Below are 27,007 nucleotides of genomic sequence, written 5' to 3'. Positions count from 1 at the left end.
ACAACCCAACGAGGTGGACTATGGAGTGCCCCGAGGGACAGCTCCCCGTTTCTTCAGAAAATGATTCAACGCCAACAGTTTCAACATCGGAAGTAACTAGCCAACAAGAGCCCCAAATTCCTGTCGACCGTGGGTCTGAAACCACCTGTGAAAGCAGCGCCGACATTGCTGGCGACCAAGGCACCCAGATTCCTGCCGACCAGGACGCTCAAACGGATGCGGACCAGGACGCTCAAACGGATGCGGACGGCAGCGCCCAGGCTGCTGCCCAGGCCCCAGAAAACTTCCAGGAAGAGAAAGGTAGGTGGCTTTTTAAACTTGTTCCCCCAGCCGAGGACCTTCTTTAGGAGAAACAAACTGCTTTTAGTTCGATTCAAAATTTGTTTGAATTGAGGCCCCCTTGAGGAGCAATGGGCGACGGAACTTGTGCCCCTCTCCAGAGGATGTAAAATGTTGACCCTGTTGAGGAGAGGGGAGCAACTGATCATGTTAGAGGGCTTTGGGCACGGATTCTAGCTGTTCGGTGGGTTTGCCGGCGGCGTATTTGTCACCAGGCGAGGTCGCCATGCCTAGGGACAAACCGTCCGACCTAACGGAATGGAGGAGCAACCAAAAGCGAGCAACTCGCTTTTATTGTTTTTCTTTTTTTTCGACGGAGTTTCGCTCTTGTTGCCCAGGCTGGAGTGTAGTGGTGCGATCTCGGCTCACTGCAACCTCTGCCTTCCGGGTTCAAGCGATTCTCCTGCCTCAGCTGCCTGAGTAGCTGAGATTACAGGCGCCCGCCATCACGCCCGGCTAATTATTATTATTATTAATACAGACGGGGTTTCAACATGTTGGCCAGGATGATCTCGAACTCCTGACCTCAGGTGATCCCCTATCTCGGCCTCCCAAAGTGCTGGGATTACAGGCGTGAGCCACCGCGCCCGGTCCAACTCGCCTCTTAGGAGTATCACTGTCGCCTGGTAAAAATCTTCTGAAGGTTGCCCCTGTGTAAAGGTATTATTTATTTATTTATTTTCGGACGGAATCTCACTCTGTCGCCAGGCTGGCGTGCAGTGGCGCAATCTGGGCTCACTGCAACCTCCACCTTCCGGGTTCAAGCGATTCTCCTGCGGCAGCCTACCGAGTAGCTGGGACTACAGGCGCGCGCAGCCAGGCCCAGCTAATTTTTGTATTTTTAATAGAGACGGGGTTTCACCATGTTGGCCAGGATGGTCTCGATCTCTTGACCTCGAGATCTGCCCGCCTTGGCCTCCCAAAGTACTGGGATTACAGTCGTGAGCCACCCCGCCCGGCCAAGGTAATTTGTTTTGAAGCCTCGGTCTTGCTTCGCGAGGTCGCTGAGCGGTCGCGTCCCCCTGGGCCCTCCCCCTCGGCGCTGGGCGCCTTTCTAGCCTTCCCGCCCAGCACGCGGTGAGCCGCTCACTACCTCGAGGTCGTGCTTCAGTCGACTGGGCAGCACGACCGGCGGAGGCGTGGCGAGGCGGGGAGGGGCCGGCGCGCGCCGTTCTTACTGTCCAGGCGCCGACCGCCCAGCGTTCGCCTCTACGTTCCGCGCGGGAGCCCACGCGCGGTTCGTCCGGAGCCCACAGACCAGAGGCGCACGTCCCCAGCCCCCACAGCCTTTTCGGTGTTGGCGCCAGTCCGCGGAGGAGCGGGTGAGTCGGCCGGCCAACCGGGCGTCCGGGACCGGGTCAGCGCCCCCACCGCTGTGCACCCCGCCGCGGTGCACCCCGCTGCCCTCCCCAGCCCGCCTGCACGGCGAGGCGCGAAGGCTGGGACCCGTTGCGACCTGTTGGGCCTCGCGGGAGGTTTTCAAGGGAAAGTGGATCAAAGCCTAGGGGTCGAACTTTCCCTTTGAAAGCTTAGCGCCCCGGGGATAAGGATGGAAGTCAGTCTCTAAACTGTAGCTAGCGACTGCGAACTTGAAAAAACACCCATTTAGACGTGTACTGACTTGCATGGCCTGGAGCATTGCTGCCAGGCGCCCTCCAGCCAATTATAATTCCAATTGTAATTCTGCTAAAGCGAAATGGAGCTAGGTGAATGGTGGTAAGGGGTCCTGTTAATTTAATCAGGTATCAAAGAGTGCTTGCTGGAAAAAAGCGGATGCTTTTTCTTAAAGTGAATAACGTACAACTAGTTGTTTAGGTAAATGCAAGTAAGAAATTTAAAAAATAATTAAAACCCAGTTCAACCAGGATTGTCTAACTTCTCTCCCACCGGACCTTTTATTAGGCCTGTTTATCATTATCAAACAACTACACTGAAATAGTTTCAGTTCTTACATTCTTTCTTCCATAAAAGAGGAATTACCAAAAAGGCTTGGAAATGAACAAAATGCCCTAGTTTTAGTTCTGCTGAGAAATCTAAAAGTTACTACTGATCTGATAAAATCTTGCTTAGCAGCTAGTTCTTCAAATAATCTGTTCCTGCTCGCAGCCTTAATTGTTACTATGTTCTGTTAGGGAATGTGCTCAGCCCCCAGATTTTTTATTTATTTTAATCAACTCTCTTCTTGCATTTACATTTCTCTTTTGTATTTATATATGCACATATATTCGTATATATCTGCATGAAAAGAAGAGAAGAAATTACAATCACAAATAATGCATCTTCCCTCTCCCATCCTGGGTGTCTGCTTTTCTACTGCTGATTTTTTTTTTTTTTTTTTTTGAGAAGGGATCTCACTGTGTCACCCAGGCTGGAATGCAGTGGCGCCATCTTGGCTCATTGCAGCCTCCACCTCCTGGGTTCAAGCAATTCTCCTGCCTCAGCCTCCCAAGTAGCTGGGATTACAGGCGCCCACCACTGCTCCCGGCTAATTTTTGTATCTTTAGTAGAGATGGGGTTTCACCATGTTGGCCGGGATGGTCTGGAACTCCTGACCTCAGGTGATCCTCCTGCCTCAGCCTCCCAAAGTGCTGAGATTACAGGTGTGAACCACAGCGCCCAGCTGTCTTTCCACCTTTGAGAAAAGTCTCCCTCAGAAGTGTGGGCCTGGCTGGGCACAGTGGCTCACACCAGTAACCCTAACACTTTGGGAGGCCGAGGCGGGTGGATCACCTTAGGTCAGGAGCTCGAGACCAGCCTGGCCAACATGGTGAAACCCCGTCTCTACTAAATATACAAAAAAAAAAAAAATTTAGCCGGACGTGGTGGCAGGTACCTGTAATGCCAGCTACTTGGGAGGCTGAGGTAAGAGAATCACTTGAACCCGGGCAGCAGAGATTGCAGTGAGCTGAGATCACGCCATTGCACTCCAGCCTGGGCAACAAGAGTGAAACTCTGTCTCAAAAACAACAACAAAAAAAAGTGGGCCCTAATATCCCAAATGCATGGCTCTACAAATACATCCCAAATACATGGAAAATAAGATTAGAAATAAAATCTTGGTTCATTGGGAGAACATAAAATTGAAAAATAATGAAAAAATAAAAAATAATGAAATAACTTGGGATCCAGCAATCCCACTTCTGGATGTATATCCTAAAAACTTGAAATCAGTGTGTCAAAGAGATATCTGCACACACATGTTCATTGCAGCATTACTCACAATAGCTAAGTTGTGAAATCAATCTAGGTATGCAACAAGTGAATGGATAAATATGTGGTATGTGTACTCAACTGAATACTATTCAGCCTTTAAAAAGAAGGAAATTCTATCATTTGCAACAACATGGATGAATCTGGAGGATATTATATTAAGTGAAATAAGCCAGGAAGAGAAAGACAAAAATTACATATTCTCACTTATATGTGGAATCTAAAATAATTGAACTCACAAAAGCAGAGAGTAGAGTGTTGGTTACTACAGGCTGGAGTAGGGGGAGGGGCAGTGAGGAGATGTTGATCAAATAGAAAATTTCAGTTAGGCTGGTCCCATAGTAGTGGGATATTGTCAGAACTTAACATTAATGCCACTAAAGTTGATACACAATCTCCCACTGCCAAATTGGCTTTTCAAATTAAAAAAATGAAAGTTGCAGTTAAGGGGAATAACTGATAAGTATTTTTTTTTTTTTTTTTTAAGACGGAGTCTCGCTCTGTCACCCAAGCTGGAGTGCACTGGCCAGATCTCAGCTCACTGCAAGCTCCGCCTCCTGGGTTCACGCCATTCTCCTGCCTCAGCCTCCCGAGTAGCTGGGACTACAGGCGCCCGCCACCTCGCCCGGCTAGTTTTTTGTATTTTTTAGTAGAGACAGGGTTTCACCGTGTTAGCCAGGATGGTCTCGATCTCCCGACCTTGTGATCCGCCCGCCTCGGCCTCCCAAAGTGCTGGGATTACAGGCTTGAGCCACCGCGCCCGGCCCTGATAAGTATTTAAGGTGATGGATATGCTCATTAGATTGATTCAGCCATTTCACACTATATCATAACATCACTGTGTACCCCATAATTATATATGATTATAATTTGTCAAAAAAAAGATTAACTTGGAAGGAAGTATTCATTTCACCAAAGGTATATATATATTTTAAGCGAAGAGATCCATGTTAGGAGTTCTTTTAAATAGCTTTTGGGGGCATTCGAAGTAAGTGGTGGTTGTGAGGATTATATGAAATGATAGACCTAATGCACTCAATGTAGTACTGGGCATACAGAATGCACACAATAAAGGGTAGTAATGAATGAAAGGGTAATAATGAATAAATCAAATCAGATTTTATGTTCTCCATAAAATCTCCATCTCAAAAACAAAAAACAAACAATCAAAACAAAACAAATAAAAAAGGACTGGACTCCATGCCGGGCGCAGTGGCTCACGCCTGTAATCCCAGCACTTTGGGAGGCTGAGGTGGGTGGATCACTTGGGGTCAGGAGTTTGAGACCAGCCTGGCCGATATGGTGAAACCCTGTCTCTACTAAAAAATACAAAAATTAGCTGGGTGTGGTGGTGCATGCCTGTAGTCCCAGCTACTGGGAGACTGAGGCGGGAGAATGACTTGAACTCGGGAGGTGGAGGTTGCAGTGAGCCGAGATCGCACCACTGCACTCCAGCCTGGGCGACAGAGCAAGACTCTGTCTAAAAAAAAAAAGAACTGGACTCTCTAACTTTGAGGGTAGCTCAAAGCTGTTGTTGCTGGCTCTAGAGTCATAAAAAACTGCCTGGTCTCCCATGGACTGCTTACTTTCTACTAATCCATTAAGGTAGGTGAAATACTGAAAATCAAGCCCTTGCTTACTTCAAATCATCACAGATCATTTCTGCAAGTGGTTTCTAGGTCGATTTCAGCTTTTGGTTTGCATTCTTCCCTGCAGAGGTTATATAGTTTGCTTAGGTAGCCACCACCGTGTTGTTGAATTGTAGTCTTTTACCTGAGAGTCTAAGAATATGATTAAGAAGATGAAATCATGTTTCGTAACAGCTGTTATTTCATTTGTTCATCAAATTACATCATGCAATTTGGATTGACTTTGAAAAATCTACACATATTGGAGAGGAGCTAAGATAACGTCTAGAAATAATTAAGTTATGTCAAATAAGGTATTGTCTAACTGTACACACATCATTCTAGTGAGGATTATGGGCAAGATCTTGTATAATTTAGCCAGTACTACTAGAAGTGGTCAGGAGGGGGAGCAAGAGGAGTTTTTAGTGACTGTGTTGGTTTTCTTTTTGCTTTCATGAACTCAAAATCAAGACATGAGTAAAAGCCAGGATGAAGTTCCTGATGAAGTTGAGAACCAGTTTATATTGCGTCTGCCTCTGGTAAGAATTTGTATCTCAGAACAAATATCTTCATAATTATAGTGTTTTTTGTTGTTGTTGTTTTTGTTTTGTTTTGTTTTTTTTGAGATGGCGTTTTTGCTCTGTCACCCAGGCTAGAGTGCAGTGGCACAATCTTGGCTCACTGCAAGCTCTGCCTCCTGGGTTCATGCCATTCTCCTGCCTCAGCCTCCCAAGTAGCTGGGACTACAGGCGCCTGCCACCACGCCGAGCTAATTTTTTGTATTTTTTAGTAGAGACAGGGTTTCACCGTGTTAGCCAGGATGGTCTCGATCTCCTGACCTTGTGATCCACCTGCCTCGGCCTCCTAAAGTGCTGGGATTACAGGTGTGAGCCACTGTGCCCGGCCAATTATAGTTTAATTATAATTATAGTTCTACTTGGATTCTGTAACATTTCTATTTCAAGTAGACTATAAAAACTCAGAACGTTTGTTTCCCACAAATCATGTTCTGTAAGCAGTCCTATCATAGCGTGTACTTTTTTGGCAGCATTTTTTCCTCCTGTACATACTACCTATCATGCAGGTTGATTTCCTGGCAAAACAGCTGTGACAATGATAGACCCAGTCACTTACTACCAATACTAACAGCCTGTTCCCTGGACAGCCAAGATAAGACTCCTCTGAAATCCTTTCTGTCACCTCAAAAGGGGCAGTGAGAAGGGCCAGCATTATTCACCACCATGCAAGACTTTTAAAGCTCATCTCAACAAGTATTTGGCTGTCTTTCCCCACACTGATACCTGTATTCAAGCAATTACTTAGTCTAGGCAGCTATATTAAGGATGGGGTTCAGAAACCTATTTCCCTAATTAGGGTTACTTAATATACCAAGCAAACTGCAACTAGGTAAGCCTTTCTTTAGCAACTACAACAGAAGGGTAGCAGGATTGTAGAGCTGAGGGAAAGTATTAACTGTAGCTACTAAGAGACAATTATGAGTTTAGAGTCAGCTTCATCCTAACTTGACTTATACAGTGCACAGTATCTCATGGTACATGGTCTTGTTAGTAACATTTGGGAGGTGTAAGGTTTTATTTAAGGGAGGACTTTGTTTGATATATTTATTCTGTTAGCTGCCAAGTAGATGTTTAGTTCTTCTGATTTTTCAATTTACCTCCTTTTTAGGAACACGCTTGTACTGTCAGGAACCTAGTACATTCTCAAAGTGTCAAGATGAAGGATAAACTGAAAATTGACTTACTGCGTAAGTAGTTAATATCCATTCACTATACATTGAACAATAATTTATTAAGGAATTGCTATGTGTCAGGCACTATACTTGGTACTAAGGATGTGAAAAATGATAGAATATGGTCTCTGACTTGATGGACTCATGCTTTAGAGAGGCTTAAGTCCTCTTCTTTTAAGAGGAAAGGAAGTAGGAATATTGCACCTCGAGTTGAGTGATTATCATAGTGTGTTAAAGGAAACTTGGGGGTCAACTGTGGGGTTTTCATACTGCTGGTAGTCTCCTATATATAAACTTTATGATTTCTGAACATCCCCGGGAATGACAAATGGATATGCCATTCTTTGTTTATAAAGGTGACATATGTTTCTTTTTTTTCCATTTTTTGAGACGGAGTCTCGCTCTGTCACCCAGGCTGGAGTGCCGTGGCGTGATCTCGGCTCACTGCAACCTCCGCCTCCTGGGTTCAAGTGATTCTTCTGCCTCAGCCTTCCGAGTAGCTGGGATTACAGGCACGTGACACCATGCCCGACTAATTTTTGTATTTTTAGTAGAGACGTGGTTTCACCATGTTGGTCAGGCTGGTCTCAAACTCCTGACCTCTTGATCCACCTGCCTTGGCCTCCCAAAGTGCTGGGATTACAGGCGTGCACCACCGCGCCTGACCAGTGATATGTATTTCTTTCTTTTAAATAGTATTTGTTATATTTGCAAATCGTACATCCATAAAGGGGTTAATATCAAAATATATAAGGAACTCAACTCAATAGCAAGAAAACAAATAAACTGATTTTAAAATGGGCAAAGGATCTGAACAGATGCTTCTCAAAAGAAGACATACAAGTAGCCAAAAGGTTCATGAAAAAATGCTCAGCATCACTAATCATTAGAGGAATGCAAATTAAAACAACAGCAAGATATCACCTCATACCTGTTAGAATGGCTTTTATTAAAAAGAAGAACAATAACAACTGTTAATGAGGATGAGGAGAAAAGGGAACCTTTGTACCCTATTGGTGGGAATATAAATTAATACAGCCTTTTTTTTTTTTTTTTTTTTTTGAGATGGAGTCTTGCTCTGTCACCCAGGCTGGAGTGCAGTGGCACGATCTTGGCTTACTGCAATCTCCACCTCCTGGGTTAAAGTGATTCTCCTGCCTCAGCCTTCCGAGTAGCTGGGACTACAGGCATGTGCCACCACACCTGGCTAATTTTTTGTATTTTTAGTAGAGATGGAGTTTCACCATGTTGACTAGGCTGGTCTCGAACTCCTGACCTCAAGTGATCCACCCACTTTGGCCTCCCAAGTGCTGGGATTACAGGCGTGCACCACCGCGCCTGACCAGTGATATGTATTTCTTTCTTTTAAATAGTATTTGTTATATTTGCAAATCGTACATCCAATAAAGGGGTTAATATCAAAATATATAAGGAACTCAACTCAATAGCAAGAAAACAAATAAACTGATTTTAAAATGGGCAAAGGATCTGAACAGATGCTTCTCAAAAGAAGACATACAAGTAGCCAAAAGGTTCATGAAAAAATGCTCAGCATCACTAATCATTAGAGGAATGCAAATTAAAACAACAGCAAGATATCACCTCATACCTGTTAGAATGGCTTTTATTAAAAAGAAGAACAATAACAACTGTTAATGAGGATGAGGAGAAAAGGGAACCTTTGTACCCTATTGGTGGGAATATAAATTAATACAGCCTTTTTTTTTTTTTTTTTTTTTTGAGATGGAGTCTTGCTCTGTCACCCAGGCTGGAGTGCAGTGGCACGATCTTGGCTTACTGCAATCTCCACCTCCTGGGTTAAAGTGATTCTCTGCCTCAGCCTTCCGAGTAGCTGGGACTACAGGCATGTGCCACCACACCTGGCTAATTTTTTGTATTTTTAGTAGAGATGGAGTTTCACCATGTTGACTAGGCTGGTCTCGAACTCCTGACCTCAAGTGATCCACCCACTTTGGCCTCCCAAAGTGCTGGGATTACAGGCATGAGCCACTGTGCCTGGCCTACAGCCATTATTTTTTTTTTTAAATGGTATGGAGGTTCCTCAGAAAACTAAAATAGAACAACCATATGACCCAGCAACCCCACTTCTGTGAATATATTCACAGAAGGAATTGATAGCAACACTTGAAGGCATGTCTCTCTGCACTCCCATATTCATTGTAGCATTATTCAAAGTAGCCAAGATATGGAATCAACCTAAGTGTCCATCAATGGGTGAATGGATAAAGAAAATGTGATACGTATACACAATGCCATACTACTCAGCCTTTTTTTTTTTTTTTTTTGAGGCGGAGTCTCGCTCTGTCGCCCGGACTGGAGTGCAGTGGCCAGATCTCAGCTCACTGCAAGCTCCGCCTCCGGGTTTACGCCATTCTCCTGCCTCAGCCTCCCGAGTAGCTGGGACTACAGGCGCCCGCCACCTCGCCCGGCTAGTTTTTGTATTTTTAGTAGAGACGGGGTTTCACGTGTTAGCCAGGATGGTCTCGATCTCCTGACCTCATGATCCGCCCGTCTCGGCCTCCCAAAGTGCTGGGATTACAGGCTTGAGCCACCGCGCCCGGCCTCAGCCTTTTAAAAAGAACAAAATCCTGTCATTTGGGACACCATGGGTGAATCTAGAGGCCATTTGCACCAAGAGCATGCATGCTCTTATAAATAAGTAAATAAGTAAATAAATAAATAATGTTTTCACACAAGCTTATCTGCATAAAAAACATTCAACCAAAAATAGATAAATAAATTTTGCTAGTGTTTTTTTAAATACAGAGAAGTATATAAAGAAAACAAAAAGTGGCCCATAATCTCACCAGTTGATTAACACTGATTGATATTTTTTTTAAAAGATAATGTAAGTTCATAATTAGAAAATTCAAATAAAACAGGCCGGGCGTGGTGGCTCATGCCTGTAATCCCAGCACTTTGGGAGGCTGAGGCGGGCAGATCACTTGAGGTCAGGAGTTCCAGACCACCTGGCCAACATGGTGAAACCCCATCTCTACTAAAAATGCAAAAATTAGCCAGGCATGGGGGTGCACACCTGTAATCCCAGCTATTTGGGAGACTGAGGCATGAGAATTGCTTGAACCCAGGGGGTGGAGGTTGCAGTCAGCAGAGATCGTGCCACTGCACTCCAGCCTGGGCAACAGAGAGAGACTCCTTCTAAAAAAAAAAAAAAAATCAAATGAAAAAGAAAAGTTCAAAAGGAGAAGAAATAAAACTCTTCTTCTTTATGGTGCCCCAACCTCAATACCACAGATAACTGATATTAACTGTTTCTTGTTACTTCCTTATTGGCAAAACTTTTATGCATAATACTAGAATGAAAACAATCTAATTCGCACAAAATGGTAAATATTGTTTTGTGTCTTTCTTTCTTCACATAGTACTAGAAGATTATACCTGAATCCTCTTGTGTCAAAAGACATTCATGTTTGGGACATCTGAGCAGCAATATTCAGAGTTTAATATATGGCTGTTGTATAGAATTTTATCTTTTTGAAGCTAATTAGAGATTTAACTTGAGACTTATTAGCACCATTCTAGGGTCAGTCAACCCTTCCCTCACCCAGCCCTTTGAAAACACACATGTACAATGACACGATTAAATGCTTCTAAAAAGAAAGGAATTGGTTTTAATGAATGGAATTTGCTTTTCAGGATGAGAATGAAACATTTATTGCTTTACCCATATTTAGTTCATATCCATTAACAAGAAACTTAGCTACTTTTGCCCAAGTGATGTAAACTAGGAGAAAAAGAGTTCCATATGCTTTCCATTTTTTTTCTTTAGGAAGCTATTAATTGTGTACACAATTCTAGCATTATGAGAGATAGTAGGTTTCTTGGAAAGACTAGTCTGTCCCACATAAGTCTTCATTATTCAAACCTTAGGAAGTTTAAGAGTTCACTGGGAAGATATCAACTTTAATCTTTACTTCTCTTCAGCTGATAGGCGCCATGCAGTTGTTGAAGTAGAAGATGTTCCACTAGCTGCTAAGCTAGTTGATTTGCCTTGTGTTATTGAAAGCCTGAGAACGCTTGATAAAAAAACTTTTTATAAAACAGCAGACATTTCTCAGGTATGGACTAGTTTTCTTTACTAGCCTCACATCCTTCAAGGAATTCTTTTCTCTCCCTATTTTTCTTTCTTTCAGTACTCCTTTCCACTTGGTGAATGGCTGCTTGGCATTTCTAATTTCCAGATCGATTGCACGGGAATGAAATGTCATGTTCTGGTTTGGTGTTTGATCCCTAGATTTCAGTATTTTATTTTAACCAATAGCCTATAGAGAGTCCCATTTGCCACTTATAGTGACTTTTCATTATTGAAACATACGAGCAGCTGGGATCTTCTGAACTTTGTATTAAACAGTATGTTGTTAACTCTTGAGGTTTAAATTGGTTCTTATTCATCATCTGTGCTGTTGATTTCTTATTTCCTCTCTAAATCAAAATGCTGAGATAGGCAAGGCACAATGGCTCACGCCTATAATCCCTACACTTTGGGAGGCTGAGGCGGGAGGATCACCTGAGCCCAGGAGTTTGAGACCAGCCTGGGCAACATAGTGAGACCTCATCTCTATAAAAACAAAATTAGCCAGGTGTGGTGGCACACACCTGTAGTCCCAGCTATTCTAGAGATTGAGGTGGGAGGATCACTTGAGCCCAGGAGGTCGAGGCTGCAGTGAGCCATGATCACGTACCACTGCACTCCAGCCTGTATGACAGAGCAAGACTTTGTCTAAAAACAAAACAAAACAAAAAACCTAAGCTAAGTTCCAAGATCTGTTCCAATATATTCCCTCTGTAGTGGTAAACACTCTAGTGGGGAAAAAAAAACAACCCTCAGGGTTCATATGTAGTGCTGCTGGTGGCTGGTGGAGGGGAGGAGAGGGAGAGAGAGAGACTGCAAAAATGAGAGAATATAAATGTACATTACAAAATACTTGGTTTTCTGGAAATAGCAAGTATCAGTCTCTTCTGTGCATTTCTAGTGGTAAGAATGATTATGATTGCTAACCCAAAATTTGTGGTCATAGTCAACTTCTTTGTCTTTGTTAAATGTAGATGCTTGTGTGCACTACTGATGGTGATACCCACGCTTCTCCAGAAGAATCAGCTGCCTCTGCTGATCCTAATATAACCAGGAAAAAAGAAAGGGGGAGAGAGAAAAAATATGTCTGGCAGCATGGCAGTAAGTCAACAGCCCCTTGCTTATTCCTGCTGACTAAAATTTATTTGCTGAATCCTAATTCCTTGTGAAACAGGGACCTCTTACCACACTTAGGTGTTTGGTTCATTAAGTTCTCAGACACTCTTAAGAGGAGTCATGTTGGCTGGGCATGGTGGCTCACGCTTATAATCCCAGCACTTTGGGAGGCTGAGGCAGGTGGATCACCTGAGGTCAGGTGTTTGAGACCAGCCTGGCCAACATGGTGAAACCCTGTCTCTACTAAAAATACAAAAATTAGCTGGGTGTGGTGGTGGGCGCTTGTAATCCCAGCTACTCAGGAGGCTGAGGCAGGAGAATCGCTTGAACCCAGGAGGAGGAGGTTGCAGTGAGCCGAGATCGCACCACTGCACTCCAGCCTGGGCAACAGAGTGGGACTCGATCTCAAACGAAACAAAACAAAACAAAACAAAACAAAGGAGTCATGTCATGAGCCTTTGGTTTATAGCATGATCTTTGTCTTTATCAAATTCAGCTATGTGACTACCATCAATCATATAACGTTTCACTGTGTTGTATTTATTTTAGTTACTCCACCACTTAAGAATGTCAAAAAGAAAAGGTTCCGAAAAACACAAAAAAAGGTTAGTTACATGCAGTTTGTGTGTCTGCCGGGCTGATTAGAAGAGGATCATGGGCCAGAAGGAAAGAGAAAAAGTCAGTTGGGAATTAATTTGTTAATTCATTTATATGTTCAATAAACATTTATTGAATGTGAACTAAATGCCAGGCGCTGTATGCTAGCAGTTGGGAATATAGCAGTGAATAAAAATACCTGATCCTTGAGGTTATAGGCTAGTCATTTGGGGTCTGGAAGAATCATACGTTTGAAACTTCTGTTAATGCTTTCAGTTTTCGATTGCAAGATCTAGTTTTAAAGTGAACCCATCCAGAACCTGAAAATTGGGAATTGTGGTTATATTCCTAATCTTATTTCAGGCTTATAGAACCTTGGGCAAACTACAGGAGTATTGTGGCTTGGCGTCTTCTTTTGTTTAAAATTAAACATTTTATTTTGAAATAATTGTAAACTCACATACAGTTGTAAGAAATAAAGAGAGATATCATGTACCTTTTTGCCATTTTCCCCATTTTGTAAAACTATAGTACAATATCACAAACAGGTAATTGACATGATTAGAATTCAGCAATCTTATTCCAATTTCTCCAGTTTTACTTGTACTCGTGTATTTTTGTGCATGTGATTCGTTCTATGCAGTTTTATCCCATGTGTAAGTTCCTGTATCTGCCTACACAGTCAAAATACAAAACAGTTTCATCACCACAAGGGTCCCTCATTTTGCTTTTATATAACCATGCCCACTTTCCTTCCACCTCACACCCCAGTCTCTGACACTTGGTAATCACTAATCTGATCTCTAGCTCTGTAATTTTGTCATTTCAAAAATTTAATATTAATGGAATCATGTAGTATATAACATCAGAGACTAGCTTATTTTTTCATTCAGCATAATTCACTTAAGATCCAAGTAAGTTTTTGTAGCATCAATAGTTTATTTTTTATTGCTGAGTAGTATTCCATGGTATGAATGTACCACATTATATAACTGTTCTCCCATCGAAGAACATCTGGGTTGTTTACAGGTTTTGACTATTATAAGTAAAGCTGTGAACAGGTTTTTGTGTGAATATAAGTATTCATTTCTTTGTAATAAATGTCCGGAGTATAATTGCTGGGTCATATGGTAGTCGCATGTTTAGTTTTATAAGAAACGACCTGTTTTCCAGAGTGACTGTACCATTTTCTATTCCTGCCAATAATGTATGAATGATCCAGTTTCTCCACCTCCTCACCAGCATTAGGTGTTGTCACTATTTTTCATTTTAGCCATTCTGATAGGTGTGTAGTGATCTCACACCACACCACTAATGTAGTGGTATTAATTTACATTTCCCTGATACCTAATGGGTTTGAACATCTCATGTGCCATCTGTTCCACTTCAGTGAAATGTCTGCTCATGCCTTTTGCCTATTTTCTAAATTGATTTTTTATTATTGAGTTTTGAGAGTTCTTTTTATATTCTAAGTACTACTAGTGTTTTATCAGATATGTAGTTTGCAAATATATTCTCCCAGTCTGTAGCTTGTCTTTCCATCCTCTTTGTAGGGTCTTTCAGAGAGCTAAAATTTTTAGTTTTGATGAGGCACAATATATTGATTTTTTTGAAAATGATCTTGCTTTTTATGGTAAATCTAAGAATTCTTCACCTAGCCCAGATCCTGAAGATTTTTTCCTGCTTTTTTTTTTTTTTAACTTCTTTTTAAGCCCGATGCCCATTTTTGACTTAATTTTTGTAAAGCTGTGAGGTTTAGTTCAAGGTTTTTGTTTTTTATTTTTATTTTTGCTTTTCTTGCCAAAGGATGTCTAATTGCTCTAGCACTATTTGTTGAAAAGGTTATCCTTCCTCTGTTGTATTGCTTTTGCACCTCTGCCAAAAATCAGTTGGGCTTGTTTTTGTGGCTCTGTTTCTAGGTTCTCCATTCTGTTCTATTGATCCATCTGTCAATCCCTCCACCAATATCACAGTGTCACTATATAATTGGTCCTGAAATTAGAAAGGCCTGAAATTAGAAGGCTGATTGCTCTGACTTTTCTTTGTCAGTATTGTTTAGCCATTCTACAGTCCATTTCTTTCTTCCTTCCTTCTTTCTTTTTTCTTTTCTTTTCTTTTCTTTTCTTTCTTTCTTTCTCTTTCTTTCTTTCTTTCTCTCTCTCTCTTTCTTTCTTTCTTCCTTTCTTCCCTTCTTTTCTTTTCTTTTCTTTTCTTTCGACAGAGTCTCACTCTGTTGCCCCGGCTGGAGTGCAATGGCACGATCTTAGCTCACTGCAGCCTCCAGCTCCCTGCTGGGATTACAGGCATGGGCCACCATGCCTGGCTAATTTTTGTATTTGTAGTAGAGATGGGTTTCACCATGTTGGTCAGGCTGGTCTTGAACTCCTGACCTCAGGTGATCCGCCGGCCTTGGCCTCCCAAAGTGCTGAGATTACAGGCATAAGCCACCATGCCTGGCCAAAAGCCTATATCTTTTAATGTAAGTTTTAGAATAAGCTTGTCTATAGCTACAGAAAACCTTGCTAGAATTTTGGCAGGAATTACATTAAACTTATAGATCAATTTGGAGAGAATTGACATTTTTACTATGTTGAGTCTTCCAGTCCATGAACACAGTTGCCTTGGTTTTATACTCTGTAAGTCAACATTTATTGAGTGCCTACTCAATGTAAAACAAAGTTAAGAATAGTTGTAGAACTCTTTAAGCTTTACTGAAATATAGGCATCATAATATAACTTGTTTATTGTGTTTTATTTCATAGGTCTCTGATGTCACAGAAATGGAAAAAAGCAGCCTTCCTGAGGTACAGCAGTCATAATATAACTTCATTTTTACCCTTAATATATTTTATTTAATAGCTCATTCATTTCAAATGAATCAAATCAACCACAAAAGCTACTTTTGAGCCTTCCTTCTCACCTCTAACCCTCATCCTAAACACATACACTGGGTTTGATTCACTGAAAAATGAATTCATTGGTGATGTTTGATAACTCCTAGAAGAAAAGATACAATTTGGCCAGTGACCCCGTGTATTCTAATCTGCCTTTTTATTCTGACATTTATTTCAAAAGCCATTCCTTGGGAGCCAGAGTTCACTTTTAACAGCAGTTGTTTGCAATTGCTTATTCCCCATCAAAGTCCTAATTTCTATTTGTGGCACAACAACTTGGTTGCTGTGGAGATAATTATGTAAAACTGGATTCAAGGGAGAACATACAGCTAAGATCCAGTTTTTGTAGGAACGTCTCTAATAATAAAGATGTGGGAAAGTGAAATCTGGGAATTTGGATCTTTAAACCAAATTATTTCTAAATAACTAATAAGGAATTATAGTTATTTGCCAATATAAACCAGGACAATAATTTATAACAGACCTAAGGGTTGCACCTCTGAGAGAGGTCTTTACCATAGAACTGCAGATTGAAAAGATTAAATATCTCAAGTAATTTGTTTAATTAGGAAAAAATAAGTTTGCTGTATAAAATTCTAGACCCTGGCTAAAGATTCCTTCATAAATAGCACTACTTAAGTAGAAATTTGGTTGGATCAGAATTTAAAGAGGCCTAACATTTGAATTCACTGGTACATAGGAGGGCACTCCTGCAAAACACAGGGTGTTAAATGACAGTATTGGTATCCCCCTCTAATCCCCAACTTTGCTTCAGTACATTGAATCTCCAGATGTGGAAAAGGAAGTAAGGAGACTGCTGCGTTCAGATGCTGAAGCCATAAGTACCCGTATCCTTTATAGAAATATTTTCTGCATAGTCTGTTCTGCCCTATTTGTACATGCTAACGAAGCCTCACCTCTGGTGTTGGTGTGCCAGTCTCGATGTGTAGAACTTAAGATTTTTTCAAATGTTATGTTCTAGCTAGGAACAGTAAATTCATGTAATAGAAAATTATTTATTGTGTAATTCAATATAAGGCACTTCTCCAAGCTAGGAATTCCAATACAAATGGCCTAAACTTGGACTAAATTAAAAGCACTGTTAGTCAAAGAGCCCCTTCCCTTTCAGCTGTGCCTTTTTGTTTCCTTCTGTGTTTTCCTTGACTACCCACTCCTTTCAGGTTGGGAAGTCGTTGCTGAAGATGGAACCAAGGAAATAGAAAGTCAAGGCTCCATCCCAGGATTTGTGATATCCTCGGGAATGAGCAGCCACAAGCAGGGTCATACCTCATCAGGTACTTTAGTAAAGGCAAAGCAGGAGTTTCAGATAGGGCAGGTATTGACTGGGTATCAGATCATTTTCCATGAATTCATAGGCCAATCCAGAAAAAAGGATGGTTTCATCCTTCCTCTTTTTTTTTTTTTTTTTTTTTGAGATGGGGTCTTGCTCTGTCGCTCAGGCTGGAGTGCAATGGTGCGATCTTGCAGCTCACTACAACCTCTGCCTCCTGAGTTCAAGTGATTCTCCTGCCTCGGCCTCCCGAGTAGCTGGGATTACAGGCATGCACCACCACGCCCACCTTATTTTTGTGTTTTTAGTAGAATCGAGGTTTCACCATGTTGGCCAGGTTGGTCTTGAATTCCAGACCTCAAGCGATTTGCCTGTCTCAGCCTCCCAAAGTGCTGGGATTACAGGCATGAGCCACTTTGCCTGGCCTTTTTATTTTTTTGGGGGGAGACAGAGTCTCGCTCTGTCGCCCAGGCTGGAGCGTAGTGGTGCGATCTCGGTTCACTGCAACCTCTGCCTCCCAGGTTCAAGTAATTCTTGTGCCTCAGCCTCCCAAGTAGCTGGGATTACAGGCATGTACCACCACACCCAGCTATTTTTCTTTTTTTCTTTTCTTTTCTTTTTTTCTTTTTTTCTTTTCTTTTCTTTTCTTTTTTTTTTTTTAGTAGAGATGGGGTTTTGCCACGTTGGCCAGGTTGGTCTCCAACTCCTGGCCTCAAGTGATCTGCCTGCGTTGGCCTCCCAAAGTGCTGGGATTATAGGTGCGAGCCACCACACCCAGCCCTTCTTCCCTCTTATTGGTCCCTTGGCAGTTTAGGGGTTTTAGATTGGTGTTCTAATCTCCCATCCACCGCTGGTATTTTAACTTCCTATGACCCTTAGAGTCTCTAAATGTCTTGATCACTCACTACATGAATGAATGTTACAGTGTTTTGCACTTGCTGTCCTTGTTTTACAAAGGAATAATCTTCTTGCATGAAAAAATGATTTATAAAATGTACTGGTTGCCTGGGGAATGTGAAAGTAAGGAGTATAATTTTATATGGAGTATGAGTCATTTGCAGAGTTTTAGATAGTTCACCTTCTTCTTGCTTAAAACCAGTAGAATATGATATGCCTCGGGAGATGTTCAGTGATTCTAGAAGTAACAATGATGATGATGAGGATGAGGATGATGAAGATGAGGATGAGGATGAGGATGAGGATGAGGATGAAGATGAAGATGAAGATGAAGATGAAGAGGAGGAAGATTATTCTGAAGAGTATCTGGAAAGGCAGCTTCAGGCCAAGTTTATTGAATCTGGCCAGTATAGGGCAAATGAAGGTACCAGTTCAATAGGTAAGTCAGAGAAAAAACAAAGGGATGGGACCAGGGTGGGTGGCAGTGCTAAAGGCTGACTCTAAGCTTACATTAGACTCAAAGCTAAGCTCAAGAAGTTATTGCTCAGATGTTTAGTGGTGTTTTACTTGATTTGGATCTTGGTCCATTCATTTAGGCTATATTTAATATATAAGTTCTATGTATCTCTGTTAGTCATGGAAATTCAGAAGCAGATTGATAAAAAGGAGAAAAAGCTCCATGAGATTCAGAATAAAGCACAAAGACAGAAGGATCTCATCATGAAAGTGGAAAACCTGACACTCAAGGTAAATTCTTGGCTGGCATAAAGAAATCCTGATCTCTTACTTTCAGTATCTTGCCTTTGTGTTTCCACTTATGTCATCTCTATGCAGGGTTCTTGTTCATTCATGAACCTTAACAGCCTCTTAGAAACTCCTAATAATAGATAACCCCGTTTCCTTTAACCTGAGTAATTTTGATCATCTAATATAAGCATTTGGGGGAAGGGACTAGGTGATTTGAGATAAAAATTGCCATTATTGAGCATTTGCTATGTAAAAGGCACATAAAGAGCTAAGAATTGTGTACACATATTATCACATTTTATCCTCACATCCTTGAAACATAAATACTGTCACCACTCCCATTTTATAGATAAAGAATGGAAACTCAAAGAGGTTAAATAACTTGCCAGGGATCACAGTAAATGGTAGGGCATAGATTGAATCCTGTTATTTGTATTAAAATGTATCCATTGCAGTAAAAAGGAGAAATAATTAGTTTTTAAATTTTTGGTGCATTTTGAACAAGAATAAATATTTTATTAATATATGTTTAAGAGCTTCAACAAAAAGAAAATGTATGTTTAGGTCATGTTTGCTTCCCTTTTTTAGTGAGGGAAGTTCGGAAGCATTTGGAATTTCCTGCCAGATTTCATTTTCTTTAGAGCTATATTCAGCAAATGGGAGCACAGAACTATACCCTTTTTGGGTGTGTCCTTTAGAATAACCAAGTAAGATAACAGATAAGGGCACATTTGGAAAGATACAGATATATGCTATTGTTGTGATTATTGTTACATGTAGTACTAGTTAGGAATAGTGATACTCTGCCCTAGTTAGGGGAAATGGAGGAGTCATCAGCACCAGATTCTAAGCCAGCTTCTCTAACAGGTCACCACAGACAAAGGATTTGTGCTAAACTAGAAAAAGGTAACATAAGGGCATTCCAATCACTTAGGGTAAGACAAAAAAAATGCTATAGAGTGTATATAAAATCAAATTGGATGGTACTGTAGTTGGGGGGATAGTTTTTATACTCTAAATCCTTTAAAAAGAGTGCTCTTTTGTATGACAGTTTATTATTTGCGGCTGGGCGCAGTGGCTCACGCCTGTAATCCCAGCACTTTGCGAGCAGAGGCAGGCAGATCACTTGAGACAAGGAGTTTGAGACCAGCCTGGGCAACACAGTGAAACCTCATCTCTACTAAAAATACAAAAATTGGCCAGGCATGGTGGCATGCTCCTGTAATCCCAGCTACTCAGGAGGCTGAGACATGAGAATCACTTGAGCCTGGGAGGCAGAGGTTGCGTGAGCCAAGATTGCGCCACTGCACTCCAGCCTAGGTGACGGAGGAAGATTCCACCTCAAAAACAAAAACAAAAACAATTATTTGCCAAACTCCTTGCCTCCCTTAGTTTTTTTTTCCTTTGAGACTCAGTGTTCATCGTTTATACAATTTATTTTTCAGAATCATTTTCACTCTGTGCTGGAGCACCTTGAGATACAGGAAAAAAAAAAAAATGAGAAGGTAAGAAGTATATTTTCAAATTAACCAGAAAACATTTGATACAGAGAATCCCCCAGCTCACTTCCAATATTATTGCTGGCTGTTCCTCTCATAGGAATAGTGGTAGCCAAATCTTCTAAATGAAGGTAGCAGGGTGGAACAAGGTCTTTGTGAAAGTTCACTCATTCAACAGATATTGAGTGCCTATGAAGTAAAAAGCACTGGATGTACAGTGTTGAATAAGATAAATATAATACAGTAAATCCTCAGTGTCATTGATAGGTTCTTGGAAACTGTAACTTTAAGCAAAATGAAGTATATATAATGAAACTAATTTTACTATAGGCTAACTGATATAAAGAAGAATTGAGTTCCTATAGCATATTTCTGGTCACAAAAACATCACCAAACTTCTAAATAAAAACCAAAACACTTCTAATACTAAACATTGAAATAAATGTGAGCTATACATACATTTGAGAAAGACTGATAAAAACAAGTAAGAACTATGTACCCAGTGATTCCAGTTCAGGGTCTCAGATGGCCAAAGCCTATCCCAGCAGCTCAGGGCGCAAGGTGGGAACCAGCCCTGGATAGGATGGCATCCCATTGCAGGGCACGCTCACGCCCACTCTCACTCAGACTGGGACAGTTCAGACAGACCAATTCACCTAACGTGTACGGGGAAGTGATTTTGTTTTTCTCATCGACATTATAATGAGGCCAGGCATGGTGGCTCATGCCTGTAGCCCCAGCATTTTGGGAGGCTGAGGCGAGCGGATCGCTTGAGGTCAGGAGTTTGAGACCAATCTGAGCAACATGGTGAAACCCCGACTGTACAAAAAATTAGCCAGTTGTGGTGGCATAAGCCTGTAGTCTCAGCTACTCGGGATGCTAAGCCCAGGAGGTTGAGGCTGCAGTGAGCCATGATCACGCCACTACACTCCAGGTTGGGCAACAAAGTGAGACCCTGTCTCAAAAAAAAAAAAGAAAAAGAAAAAAAAATTATAATGAAATTACATTGAACTAACGATGTTACTTGGAGACCTTTTGCATGTCATTTTGCTTAAAGTTGCAGTTTCTAAGAACCTGTTGACATTAAGTGAGGACTTACTGTAACAAAACGACACTGAACAAAACGCTGTTATTCGAGTACCTGCTGTACTTGTCCTCATGGAGCTGTCTAGCAGGGGAGATTGACAGTAAACAAATTATACAAATATAAAGGTACAAATTGTGAAGAAGTGCTATGAAGGAAAAAAGTCAATGGTGCTATTAGAATAAAGAGAGTCTTGAATTAATTGGGGGATCACGATAGACCTCTCCTAGGAGGTGCTATTGAAGCTGAGACCAGAAGGATTAAGTCCAGGCAAAGAGTGGGATGAAGAGCATCTTAGGTGGAGCATATGCAAGGTCTCATGTTCGGAAAGAACTTGGCCTCTCTGGGGACCTTTGGAGTATTTAAAGCCAGGAAGAGAATGGCTTAACATAAGGGTGGAGAAGTAGGCAGAGACCATAGTGTTTGGTTCCTTGAAGGCCATAATAAGGAGGATGGGTTTGGCCTTAAGTGTAGTGGGAAGCCCTTGAAGAATTTTAGGTAGGAAAATCACATCTAACTTTTTTTTTTTTTTGAAATGGAGTCTTGCTGTGTCGCCCAGGCTAGAGTGCAGTGGCGCAATCTAGACTCACTGCAACCTCTGCCTCTCGGGTTCAAGCGATTCTCCTGCCTCAGCCTCCCGAGTAGCTGGGACTACAGGCACGTGCCACCATGCCTGGCTAATTTTGTGTATTTTTAGCAGAGATGGGGTTTCACCGTGTTAGCCAGGATGGTCTTGACCTCCTGAACTCGTGATCCACCTGCCTCAGCCTCCCAAAGTGCTGGGATTACAGGCATGAGCCATCACGTCTGGCCTAATTTAAACTTTTAAAAGATTACTCTGATTATTATCTGGAGACTGGGTTGGAAGGTGAGAATGGAAGCAAAGAGGCTGGTTGGGAGGCTTTGTGGTACGCTAATAACAGAAGATGGTAACTTGGACTAAGGTAGTAGCAATGGAGATTGAAAGAATATAGATTAATTTTAAACTGCAATAAAAACGTTTTTATAACTGTTTGAGATGTAATTCATAAACCATACAATTCACCCATTTAGGCTGGGTGCAATGGTGCATGGCTGTAATCCTAGCACTTTGGGAGGCCAAAGTGGGCAGATGGCTTCAGCCCAGGAGTTCGAGACCAGCCTGGGCAACATGGTGAAACCCTGTCTCTCCAAAAATAGCCAGGCATGGTGATGTGTGCCTGTAGTCCCAGCTACTTGGGAGGCTGAGGTGAGAGGATTGCTTGAGCCTGGGAGGCAGAGGTTGCAGTGAGCAGAGATCCCACCACTGCACTCCAGCCTGGGTGATAGAGTGAGACTGCTTCAAACCCCGTCCTCCCCCTCCCCCCACCCAGTTACCCATTTAAAGTATACAATTCAGTGGCTTTTAGTATATTCAGAGTTGTACAGCCATCACTGCAGTCAATTTTAGAATAGTTTCATCACTCCAAAAAGAAACTTTGTATCCATTAGTAGTCACTCCCCTCCCCATTTCTCCAGAACCTCTCCCCGGCCCAGCACTAGGCAACCACTTATCTACTTTGTACTAATCTACTGCCTATTCTAGTTATTTCATACAAGTGAAATCATATAATACATGGTCTTTTGAGTCGAGCTTCTCTCACTTAGCATATTTTCAGGGTTCATCCATGTTATGGTATGTCTCAGTACTTTTTTCCACTTAAGACTGACTAATACTCCATTGGATCAATATACCACATTTTGTTTATTCATTCATCTGCTGATGGACATTTGGGTTGCTTTCACTTTTGGCTATTATGAATAATGCTACAATGAATATTGATATATTAGAGAATATATTTTAAAGGTAGAATTGATAGGAGTTGGGTCAATTACTGGGTGTTGAAGGAGAAGGAATCATTAAGGATGTATGCCAGATTTCTAACTTGAATGACAACTGTATTTTTTCAAAGCCACAAGAGAGTGTATAGGGTGAAGAGAGAAGAAGGCAATATAGGCTAAAAGAGGGTCAAGTAGCTGTATAGAAAATGTGTGCAGACTCTAACCTTATACTGTTGAGGGTTACAATTTTAAGGAGACTGGAGTTGGTATTATGAGGATGGGCTTAGCATGGTGCTCTTAAAGTACAGGCACTACTCCCCACCCCCATCCCCACAAGACCAGCGGAATTTTTATGTTCTATATATTCCCTTCCTCTCAGCAAATCACTTATCCAAGTACTGCTTTAAAACAATCAGATGAACAGTTAATGCCAGGGTTGTTTTAGTACCCACCAAACATCTTTGTTTTCATCAATGTAAGTACAGTTGTGTGCTGCATAACAACATTTTAGCCAATGACAGACTGCATATATGATGGTGGTCCCATAAGATTATAATGGAGCTAAAAAGTTCCTGTCACCTGGTGACATTATAGCCATCATAACATAGCTGCCCAATTACTTAATTTTTTAATTATTTTAGTATAGCCTAAGTTTATAGTGTTTATATAGTCTTCAGTAGTGCATGGTAATGTCCTAGGCCTTCACATTCACTCACCACTCACTCACTGACTCACCCAGAGCAACTTCTAGTCCTGCAAGCTCCATTCATAGTAAGTGCCCTATACAAGTGTACCATTTTTAATTTTTTATATTGCATTTTTAGTTACCTTTTCTATGTTTAGATACACAAATACTTAACATTGTGCTACAATTGCCTACAGTATTCAGTACAGTAATATGCTGTACAGGTTTGTAACCTAGGAGCAATAGACTATACTGTGTAGCCTAGGTGTGTAGTAAGCTATACTATCTAGGGTTGGTATAAGTATGTTCTGTCATATTCACATCATGACAAAATTGCCTAAGGGTGCATTTCTTAGAACATATCCCCATTGTTAAGTAACACATGACTATAGTTAGTATTGAGGAGCAGCATAGAAAGGTAGCTGTAAATTTTATTTACTCAGAGTCCCTTATGTTAGTTCATTTATCCAAATTAGATTTAGTAGGTGTCTACTTTAAGCTACGCTCTGCAGGGAGCTATGATATGCTTATGATGTAGTCTGTGCCTTCATTTGGGGAGAAATTGACAAGAGGGGTAGGGACTTAAAGGCATGAGAGATTGTCCATGGATATTAAGGAAGGCTTCATGGAGAAGATGGTATTTGACTGGGGCCTTAAAATAGAGGTAGGGTTTTAATAAGGAGATAGGGAAAGGAGTGCATTCCATGAGAAAGCAGCATGCACACTGGCTTAGAGGTGGTGATGCCAGGGTGAACAGTTTAGATTTTTGGTGTAGGTCATAATGAGCCTTCAAAGCTTTTTTACCTGGGGAGTAACTCAGGAAGATTTTTCTGCCAGAAGTATATAGGAGAAATTGGAGTAGGGACAGCCTGGAGCTTCAAAGATGCAAGTGGTAGAAGCAAACAGAACTTAACAATTGATTGGATTTACAGGGCAAAAAGGGGAACAAAGATGAGTCCAAAGCCTAGGCAACCAGGAAATGATGTGCCATTAACTGAAAATAGGATAACAAGAAGTGGATTTGGAGGGGTATGTGGAGAAATGCTTTTGAAAATGGGAAATTGGAGAGAGGCCCATACACAGAAATGATCATTGAAGCTGTGGGGCTAGTTGAGTTAGCCTGGTTGACTGTTCAGCAAGAAGTCTGAACCTAAGGTAAAACCTATCTTTAGGAAGTGGCGGGAAGAGAAAGAGCCTGCAAAGGAGAAAGAACTGGAGCAGTCACTGGTTGTAATCATGGTCAATCAGGGGTCACTCAGCAACCGAGTGAGAAGAGCCTCTAAGTTACTGCAGATAGCAATTACTGTGGCTTGGTAGGTGATGTGCAGCATAGGATTGTTTTATAATGTTCCTTTCATTTCACAAACTAAAAATTAATTCTGGTATGGAGTGTCCTGAAATGAATAATATTCAAAAACAACCTTTGTTACAAAGATGGCATACATCTCTGAATGTTATTGGTCACTTCACCATTTCAAGTTAAAAAAATTAAATCCTATACCACAAAATGTTCAAGGCTTCTAACTTAGAAAGCAAAAGTAGAACATCATCAGGCTCCTGATGAGTCAGGACTCTGACTAAGTTTCTAAGTATCTCCTAATGTGGTAAGAAGCAGCCGGTAAGACTCAGTCTAAGACCTGTTGTGTTCATTGGGACAAGAGAGTGTCCCAACTGTTTTACCATCTGACTCTTAGAATATGGTTACAGAGATCCCATCTCCTTTGCCCCTACAGTGAGCTGTAACCTCTGTATATTCTTCACAGAAGCACAAATTCTTAATAGCAAACACATTTTTTAAAGCCTATTCAATTTTAAAGCTTGATATAGTTTGTCTGTGTCCCCACCCAAATCTCATCTTTAATTCCCATGTGTTGTGGGAGGTACCCAGTGGGAGGTAATTGAATCATGGGAGCAGGTCTTTCCTATGCTGTTCTCGTGATAGTGAATAAGTCTCACGAGATCTGATGGTTTTAAAAAGGGGAGTTTACCTGCATAAGCTCTCCTCTCTTTGCCTGCTGCCATCCATGTAAGACATGACTTGCTCCTCCTTGCCTTCCACCATGACTATGAGGCCTCCAACCATGTGGAACTATGTAAGTCCATTAAACCTCTTTTTCTTGCCAAGCTCAGGTATATCTTTATCAGCAGCGTGAAAATTGACTAATACAAAGCTTCCCTTCATAAATTGGGCATAATAAAGGACATCATCATGGCCACAGCATTATGCATGCATTCTTGACTGTGGCCAGTATTCTCTGGAACATTGCAAGACTAAGATAACCTTATAAATGCCAAATAACAATAGTTCTTTTTGGTTCATGTAAGTAAATTCTAGATCAAGTAATGGGACTTCAGATTTCAAATGAATTTTTCATGTCTTTCTACCTCTCCCTACAGCTCATTTCCCTACAGGAACAATTGCAGCGTTTTCTGAAGAAGTGAGGTGAGCCATTGGCCTGGCACACAAACCTTGGATCCACCATCCAGACTGAAGACTGGATGAAACTGTGCATGTTTCTGTCCCTTCCGTTGCCTTATGTTGAATCAGTTATATTTATCTGTACCTTCTTTGCTATTTACAATATGCTCAAAGTTTGTAGTCATGTAGAAAAGGCCAGTATAAAAATACAGTAGACTTAGATACCCCACACGACCATGAGACTTTCTCTTTGTCAATTTGGGAATTATTATTATTAATTTAGAAATGGGGTCTTGTTAGGTTGCCCAGGCCGAATTTAGACTCCTGGGCTTAAGGGATCCTCCTGCCTCAGCCTCCTGAGTAGCTGGACTACAGGTGTGCACCAGCACACCAAACAAGAATTGATTATATTGCTTCTGTGCTATGGTACCAGCAGATGATTCAGTCATGCTTCCAAAGGCAGTCTAGTCTAGAGGCCATACAGCTGTTTGGTTTGCATATGTTTTAGCTTTTCTTTTGGTTTTTAGTATTTCCTAAAACATAGGGGAAAAAACGAGGTCATTTCTACTAAACACTAGAACCTGCCACAGTGAGTTTAAGTGCCTACCTTGCAGCAGTTAATACTAGATTGTGTTCTGTCTCTGTTCAGTTAACAGGGCTGCATTCCTGCTCAAGGATGATTTCTTGCTGCTGCTTATATTCTGTTGCTTCTAGGATGGAGCTGGTTGTTATTCACCAACTAAGGGAACAGTTAGAGCAGAGATGAAGAAATTATGAACTGTTATCCTTATTCTGAGCCTTCTCCTCCTAACCCTTATTCTGAGCCTTCTCCTCCTAACCCCCATCAGTTAAGGTTAGGAAGAACAAGATGCCATAATGCCTATGAAGACTTCTTTAACAATCTTGTTTGGGTTTTTTTTCTAGGTATATTATTAGT

The 27,007-nt window shown here is 41.4% G+C and overlaps 1 protein-coding gene across 1 annotated transcript; it reads left to right on the top strand.

The window, feature by feature from the left end:
• Nucleotides 1–27,007, top strand: TAF7L (TATA-box binding protein associated factor 7 like). Its single transcript, XM_033213106.1, has 13 exons — nucleotides 1–300; nucleotides 5,649–5,716; nucleotides 6,864–6,942; nucleotides 10,894–11,027; nucleotides 12,016–12,142; nucleotides 12,707–12,762; nucleotides 15,517–15,558; nucleotides 16,424–16,496; nucleotides 16,830–16,943; nucleotides 18,039–18,275; nucleotides 18,471–18,583; nucleotides 20,029–20,088; nucleotides 26,049–27,007. The coding sequence occupies exons 1-13, from the start codon at nucleotides 21–23 to the stop codon at nucleotides 26,091–26,093; spliced, it is 1,428 nt and encodes a 475-aa protein (XP_033068997.1). The 5' UTR covers nucleotides 1–20; the 3' UTR covers nucleotides 26,094–27,007.

The sequence above is a fragment of the Trachypithecus francoisi genome, unplaced genomic scaffold (genome assembly GCF_009764315.1).
Source record: "Trachypithecus francoisi isolate TF-2019V2 unplaced genomic scaffold, Tfra_2.0 Contig00054, whole genome shotgun sequence".
Taxonomy (NCBI): Eukaryota; Metazoa; Chordata; class Mammalia; order Primates; family Cercopithecidae; genus Trachypithecus; species Trachypithecus francoisi.
The sequence above is the reverse complement of the archived record's forward strand: the minus strand, read 5'-3'. Positions and strand labels throughout refer to the sequence as shown.

What these genes read in the sequence shown, in the direction of transcription:
- TAF7L (XM_033213106.1), top strand. Translation starts at nt 21, where the DNA reads ATGGAGTGCCCCGAGGGACAGCTCCCCGTTTCTTCAGAAAATGATTCA. An exon ending in GCAGGGTCATACCTCATCAG is followed by an intron (nt 16,944 to 18,038) that starts GTACTTTAGTAA and finishes GCTTAAAACCAG; the next exon opens with TAGAATATGATATGCCTCGG. An exon ending in TGAAGGTACCAGTTCAATAG is followed by an intron (nt 18,276 to 18,470) that starts GTAAGTCAGAGA and finishes TATCTCTGTTAG; the next exon opens with TCATGGAAATTCAGAAGCAG.